At 35.7% G+C, this 8328-nt stretch overlaps 1 protein-coding gene across 1 annotated transcript in view; it reads left to right on the forward strand.

The window, feature by feature from the left end:
• Ppil4 (peptidylprolyl isomerase (cyclophilin)-like 4) overlaps window positions 1-7871 on the forward strand; it is a 40383-nt gene extending 32512 nt beyond the window's left edge. Inside the window, exons 12-13 of the mRNA XM_005390608.2 lie at window positions 1171-1318; window positions 7292-7871. Coding sequence (XP_005390665.1) covers window positions 1171-1318; window positions 7292-7537 — 394 coding nt within the window. The 3' untranslated portion in view covers window positions 7538-7871. The remainder of the gene's footprint in view (window positions 1-1170; window positions 1319-7291) is intronic.
• Window positions 7872-8328: the final 457 nt, after the last annotated feature.

Here is an 8328-nt window from a genome sequence, read left to right on the forward strand (position 1 = left end):
TTGTTGTATTTGTTCCTGTTTTTGTGAGAGTGAACATGGTGTCTAGTTTTCTTGTTGTTGTATTTGTTCCTGTTTTCTTCCTTCTCCTTCTCTCTGTCTTCTTTACCAGTTTCCCAGTTTGGGTAATCTTCCTTTGTTCTCCAGCCTTGCTTCTAATCTCTTCCTCTTGTTCTATTTCTCTGTTTTTCTCCGCTGTAGTTCCTTTTAAATTTTGTCCCCTGAGGGTAAGATTGTCATATTGAAGGCTTATTTACTGCATACAAGTTTTGGTTCATTTAAAATTTTGTTATATAACCACAAATCTAGTTCATACAGTTAAAGTTGGCAAATTAATAGTTACCACAGTTTATTATTTTCTAGGCGGTGCTTGATACTGTTGTTTTTGCTGATGCTACTTTAACTAAGGTGACATAATTGTTCTAATCAGTTGTTCTTCCTGGTATGCCAAGACTGAGATTGCCTAAGGATCATAAATAATACAATAGGCCAGTGCCAAAGAACCAGGGGCTGGGCCAAGAGGGCAGCACCTTATCTCCAATAAATTAAAGGGGTAGGATCTTGCCACAGTGTCAAAACTATAATGTGTTTAAGTATGTCTTTATTACTATTTTGTCATTCCCCTTTATGACATTAAAAATAATTCTAACATGTAGTCTTTGTATAACTTATTTTAGTTTTTATAAGTTCTTATGAGAATTTAAATATGATAACTGTTGATATTGATGCTAAATTTCCTCCTATAGAAATTGATCTAAAAGAAGTATCATGTGAAAGTACTTTTCATCTTACATAGTTTCTGGGATATTAGTGTTTATAGTATCTTAATTTTTTATAGTTAAAGATGTGCTTTGCTTTCTAAGTTTAGATTTTTTCATTACTCACAAATACATTTCCTTATTTCTTGTGCTACTTGGGTTTTCATTTGTCAATACTCTTTTATTTTCTATATATTTTTGCCCACGAGTTGTTAACTGTCTAAGATCATTGTTCTTTCCATTTATCTCAACTATGTAATGAAAATATGTTTTCTTTTAGAAATATATTTTATGCTTTTCACGTGCTATTTGCTTTTAAAAGTTACACTTCGCCTTGTGACTTCCTTTATTAGATTCTTATGTTTTGATGTCTTATCTACCATTTCTCATATTTATCCTTAACTAAATGCTGTAGTGCAAAATATGATCTTATACTAGATGACCAGGCAGAAGACTCAAAATCAGGTCACTCACACACAAGTAAGAAACACAAGAAAAAAACACGACACTGCTCTGAAGAAAAGGAAGATGAAGACTACATGCCAATCAAAAATGTTAACCAGGTATTTCCAATGCCCAGACTTAGGTATGGAGAAGCATACACAGTGGTACCTTTGTTCATGTTCTGTGATTTTGGAAAAGAGAGCCCACGATTCTGTAGGAAAGATGGCTGTGGTCATGTCTGGCACCTGACACACAATTTGCAAGCAAAAACAAAATTTTGGCAAATGTGTGTTTGTCAGTCAAATTGTTGACAAAACCATTTGTGAACTGATGTACTGCTATATGTTGTCCCTGTTTTGTTTTGGTTTTTTTTGAGACAGGGTTTCACTGTGCCGTTCAGGATAGCCTTGAACTCAGTGATGCTCCTGCCTCAGCATCCCAAGTGCTGGGATTACAGGTGTGCACTACCATGTCCAGCTGTTGTCCCTTTTTAAATTACCTCTTGGTGGTATAATTTAGGAGGTAATGGATCGTTCTGCATAGGGATAGGTATATAGTTCCTAGCTCCAAAATGTAGATTGGTTGTATGTGGTAATGGGCTTTAATTTTCAAGAATATGTATCACAAGGTATAAAAGATTGTTTTCACAGTGACTTATTATATTTCTATGTTGTCAAGCAAGAGCAGTTTTCATAACTGTGTGTACTCATTTATTCCTATCAAAACAAGTGTGGCTGTGCTGGAAAACTGCTTTTCAGTTGTTAATGAATCAGGAAGTATTTTATGCATAGCACTTGGAGTCCTGGAGGTTTTACCGCCTATGAAACATTTATGTCCTTCCATATGGTGCATATGAAATAAAACTACACTAATAATTAATTCAATCATCCCAAAGCTCTCCTGAATGAATTATTTTCTAAAATAATGAAAATTCACCAGAGAAAATTGATGAAGAGATCATTTCTAACCTGTGTTTTGTCTCTTGTTAAATAAAAAGCAAATTATGTCTCAGTCCCTTGCTTGTTTTAGCACATGGAAGACATGTGAACTAGGTCCTAGTTGGGGAGGATTTCAGCAGGCTGAGGTGATTAGGGTGAGTGATGCAAAGACAGATGGAATATGGGATAGTAGGCAAGGTTAAGAACTTGCTGTCCAAGCAGTTAGGTCTGTATTTCTCACTGCTAGTTATCGATATGACCCTACCAAGTTATTTAATTTTCCAAGCCACAATTTTCTCTTCTGTGAAACTGAGATAATACTTGACAGGTATGTGTTAAGATTAAATGAAAAAATTGTGTGTATAAACATTTTTATCATTGAATATTCTTACTGCCACTACTTGTACTATTATAGGCAAATTACTATTTTAGAGTTAGTGGTAATAGTGTCTCCTGTGGTTATGTCATTAACAGGGTTCATATTTTAATTAATTATTCTCATTTTATTTTTGAAGTTAAAGGATTGCTTAAACATTATTTTGGTTTGTACGTTTAAAAACTGTATGGTTGGAAAATAAAATATACAACATACATAGTGGTACATACAAAGAACTTACTTATATTCTTTTTTTTTTTTTGTACCGGGAATCAAACTCAGGACCTTGTACCTGCTAGGCAGGTGCTGTGTCGCTGAACTATATCCCTGGGCCCAAACTTACTTGTATTCTTGTTTCTTCTCCTTTTTCTTCTTCTCCCATAGGTAACTATTTTACATATTTTGTGGTTTCTTCATTTAACAAGTTTTCAGTGAATACATATTTGGTAAATATTCTTGGCTTTCTGCGTCCTGGGTAGCATACATCCCTACCCTTTGCTCTTGCCAGCAGAGGTATAGTCTTCTTTCTATAGCCCATTAACTATTTAAAGATTGCCTTCATTCATGCCCTGTCCAAGTTATAAAATATGCCTTTGTCTGTTTCTTTAAATATTCCTCCCATGAGTCAGTAATAATGTGAGCAGTAGTAGCTGACATCTTTATTGTCTTTGTAATGTGAGGTGATTTGTTTTGTCCCCATTTCACAACAAAGAAGACAGTAAACATGAAAAAGATTGTTGCTGGTCCATGGTTTTACATAGCTAGTAAGTAATGGAACCGGTTTAGATCAGATTCATACTCCTAATGACTCTACTGCTGTTCTTACCTAGAATATATTCCTGTCAGTTTTCTCTCCTCAATCCTGTTATTCTGCCAAGAATAATTTGCCCATAGTGCTGTTTCAGTGAAGTATAACAGAAGTGTCTTCTCCCTCTTAATTTCTGTACTTAGTCAAGATCATCCCCTGCAAAAGAGTCACCCTAGAGTTTTTTCTTTTTTTTTTTTAAAGCAAGGTCTCACTGTGTAGTGCAGGCTGACCTTGAATTTACTTATATAACCCAGGCCAGCCTTGAACTTGTGATTCTCCTGCCTCAGCCTCCTGAGTGCTGGAATTACAGGCCTGTGCCACCAACCCTGGAACCCTAGACTTTTAAAGTGGTAGTCATATCACATTCTTAGGCATTTTTAGCATTCTTTCCACTAAAAAGCTTAATCCTTCCCCCACCCAAGCACGTGCTGCTTTTAGTTGCACCTTTTCACCCTGAACTTGTATATAGAATCTTCAGTGAATTGAGGCCAGAGATAAACTTCGGTGTGTGTGATATGATCAGAGATCTAAAAAAATGGGAAGACTGCCTACGTTTTAAGACTGTCCTCTCCTCACTTTTGAGTCTTTTGATCCAGCTATTCATGATTATGTAAGGCTTTATAGTGGCAGGTGCCCTCTTTTGTCATCACACTTTTGGGGAGGAATGCTGTCAACTGCTGCTGCTTTTTAGTTTTACTTCTTGGCGTACTGAGAGTTGAACCCAGATCCTGGCTAAGCAAGTGCTCTACCATTGAGTCCCCTGGCCCTTTTTTATTTTGTATTTTGAGACAGAGCCTTACTAAGTTGCCCAGGATAGTCTCAAACTTGTGACTCACCTGCCTCAGCCTGAGTAGTTGGGATTATAGGAGTGTTCCATCATGCTCAACTTGCTGTTAGCATTGTAGAAAGAATTTTAAGGGAGTTGGTAACTATAAAATTGCTAAATTCTAAATAATAATCTCTTAACTCATTTCTTTTCCTTCAGTGTATTAAAACATTTTTTGCTGTTAAACTTTGATTTAATAATATAGCTACATTACTTTTCTCATTTTCTTTCTAATAAAACTCAGCAGCAGTATTTTTTATTTCAGTCTGAAAGACATAATAATTAATTTGTACCGTTAGTTACATTTCAGGTCATACCTCACATTTTCCTATTTGTTGGTATTTTGCTGAGAGAGTACAGTTTCCTAAGAATGTTTTATTTCTTCAGATTGCTTTTTATTCAACAGCCTTACTATTCAATTTGAAAATTTCTATAATTTTTTCCATCTCATGTCTTAATTCCAAAGATCGTTTTCCTGTTGTTGAAGTTTTTAGTTTTACTGGGGTTACAGGAAGTGAGGTCGACTGGCTGAGAAATACCCATACTGGGTTTTAGTTCTCCCCTGGTGTATTTGTAGTGTATGTGCAGTGCCTCTAATACTTGTTATGCTAGAGGTGATGTTTTTGGCAAACAGGTGGGATTTATTTTGTCAAGTTCTTCTTGCTTATTTTAGTCTTTCCTTACTGTACTCCTGTGTTGGATTAACAATATTTATGAATAAGAGAGCTAATTAGATGTTTTATCTTATTGTTAACTAATTAATTTTATGTTGTTATAAACTTGTTCGAGGAGAGCTAACTCTCGGTACTAATATTAACATTATTTCTTCTATGTGGTTATAGATTCCTTGGAACTTAGAACTCTACTTTTGTTGTGACTTAAAGAATTTGATATTATTTTAGTGACTTAAATGTAATTGAATATTTGATTTAATCCCAGAGATCCGAGCAAGGCTAGTTTTTAGTCTGATTAGACATATCTTGACTACTTTATATCAAGTCATTTGCTGTGTTGATTGCTTTAAATTGGCCTGTGGGTGTGTGTGCTTTCTTTCCCTTTCTGGCCATCTTATTTCATTCCTTAAATGTATAAAATAATAGAACTTCTTGAAGTCTGTAGTAGAAAGGACTTAATGCTCACTTTATTTTCTTCACTTTAGATATGAAGATGGAGATCCTACAAGCTTTTAGATCTTTGTAATTAGGGGGAACCTAGAACTTTATTTGTTTTAATTCAGTCAGTTCTTTTTTCTTTTCCCTTTATTCTTTACCATCCTTACATTTTCAGTTTTGTATGTCAAATTACTGATTGGTTAAATAATTATCTACAACCTGTGTAGATCTCATGAGTCTCAATCTTTCTGCTTCTAGTACGAAGGTAATACTATACTCCTGAAGAGCTTTGCACTGTACTGGCGCATAGTTGGAGGGTCTGGTCTGATAGGACTTCATCTGACCACCTAAGCTTTCTCCTACAAGCACACAGTGCTAATTCCTCCTTGCTTTCCAGTTCTCATTTACACTACTTTCATCAGCCTTTTGGTAGCCAATTCAGACTCAAACCCACTCCCCTTTTGAGGCTCACTTCAAATCCTAACTTCTTGAAACTAATAAATATAATAAGAGTACTTTGCACAGATCTCCTAAATGGCAAAGACCAAGTCCAGATCTGCCTGATGTCAAAGCTTGTTTAGCATTGAGAACTACTCCAAGTAGAAGTGGTTGTAAAATTTCAGTCTCTTTCAAATTTGCAACTTCCTCAGATTTTCAATTAAGTATTTTGTAACTTCTTTTTCCCTTTGGTGCTAAGGAATCACAACCAGGGCCTCACATATGCTAGGCAAGTACTGTGCTACATCCCTAACCCCATAGCTTTTTATCTCTTATTTAAACATTCGTGCACTTACGTGTCTATTTGTGTATGTTGAGGATTTTATGAAGTAATCACTTGCATAAAACCAGGTCCTTAATTATGAGTGTCTGTCACTCTGTTTTCACCCTTTGACACTTAATGCCTACTGGAATACTGTCTGTTGTGATAGAGTAGAGGTCTTTGGGAGTACAGTCCTTAGAAAATTGCCTTTAAAGAAGTTGAATTTTACACTGTCTTGAAAGAGGATTAGCTGTGCTTACATTAGATTTCAGCCATTCACTGAGATACTTGTTCTAATTAAGAGCAGGACACAAACAGAAATAGAATTGTTGTTAACTAGCCCTCTTCTATGGGAAAATGACTGCTACTTCATTACTAAGAATAGAATTAATTACAACCCTTGTATTGTCTGCAGGCAATGGATTATTCCAGTGTTTCTCAACTAATAGTTTTAAGAAATATATAAGTAATAATATTAACAGAAACATAGCAGCCTAATCTAAATATCCAGTGTGTATCTGAAGATTGAGAGAGGCGCAGTTATGAAATAAAGCCCTTTAAAAATTAAACCGGGGGCTGGGGATATAGCTCAGCTGTATAAGTGCCTGCTTGGCAAGCACAAGGTCCTGAGTGCGATCCCTGGTACCACCAAAAAAAAATTAAACAGGGCTTGGAGTGTAGTTCAGTGGTGGAAAGCATGCTTATTAGCATAGGCAAAGCATTGGGTTCAATCCCCAGCATCAGACATTTCCTTGAAGATTATTTGCCCATATCACATTATGCAGAGTCTGTTTTTTCATTTTAGACTCTCTTGTCTAAGACCTCTGCCTCCTGTGCTATTTAAGTGACATCTTAAGGACTGTTACGGTGATTTTAGCAGTTTTATTGTAAATCAGTATGGGATCACATTTTGGGGGGAGTAGAATAAGGGAAAATGGAAATGTGACTATACATTATCAGAACTTCTGATATCATAACATTATAGATTTGTTCTCATTTCTCTTGGGCTGTTTCAGTTCTATGTGGCACTGATACCTCAGGTCAACTAAAATCGTAGTGCAAAACAGTGAGATAGATGAGAAAAATGGTTAAATCTTTTTGAATTACTTTGCTTTCTAATATATGAGGTTCGTGACATTAATGGTATTCAAATTTGAGCTGTTAGAACAGCTTGCTAATGGTGGACTTTTCTAAGTTTTATTTAATTAACAGTGCCCACAAAGTATTCATTTTACAGATTTTGACTGAACTTTCCCTGCATTTCTTTGACAGGATATCTACAGAGAAATGGGGTTTGGTCACTATGAAGAAGAAGAAAGCTCTTGGGAGAAACACAAGAGTGAAAAGAGAGACCGACCTCAAAACCGGAGTCGTAGTCGGTCTCGGGAAAGAGACGGGCACTACAGTAATAGTCACAAATCCAGGTACCAGGCAGACGCGTACGACAGAGAGAGGAGTAAGAAGAGAGACCGAAGCAGAAGCCCAAAGAAATCCAAAGATAAATCTAAGTACAGATAAGAGATGAATTGGGAATGAGTGGTTAACATATTTATTCCTGCCTAATTTAGAGGACCAGGAGAGCAGATGTTTAGGTTTTGTGTCAGAGAAGTTAAAGACTCTACTTGTTATTTTTTTTATACTAGGATTTTAGATTTAGTCTGATAAAATAGGGCACTGAGTGATCAAGAATTGAACCTTTTCTGTGTATACTTTTTTTACACTAATGTTATTATATATAAATGGTAATATTCATTTTCAGGGTTGTTCACATTTTGACTCTTATTTTATTTTTTTGTCCTTTTTTTGAGACAAGGTCTCGCTATGCAGTTCAGGCTGATCTTGAGCTCACTTTATAGCCCAAGCTGGTCTCTAACTTGCAACGATCCTCCTGCCTCAGCCTCTCGAGTGCTGGGATTACAGGTGTGTGCCACCCTGCCCGGCCTCAACTCTTACTTTTTAAGTGAAGTGTTTCATACTGCAAGAATGCATAAGTATGTATATATGAGGTTTAAAGAATAATTAATATGAATGTCTCTGTACTTACGAGCTAGCTTAAGAAACAGAACATTTCCTATATTTCGGGAGTCCCAAATGTGCCCTTTTTCTCAAGTAATTATTATTGTTTTGTCATTCTCTTGTGGTTTTACAACTTTCATATGTATCCCTCAATAAAATGTTAATTTTGTATGTTTTTCAATTTTATATAAACAGCATAGTGTGTGTTTACTTCTGTGGCTTTCTTTTTTCAATGTAACATTTTCAAGAGTCATTTATATTTCTGTTGTATTCTGTGAGTGTGCTGTAATTTG

This window comes from Chinchilla lanigera, unplaced genomic scaffold, assembly GCF_000276665.1.
Source record: "Chinchilla lanigera isolate Chin_1 unplaced genomic scaffold, ChiLan1.0 scaffold00038, whole genome shotgun sequence".
Taxonomy (NCBI): domain Eukaryota; kingdom Metazoa; phylum Chordata; class Mammalia; order Rodentia; family Chinchillidae; genus Chinchilla; species Chinchilla lanigera.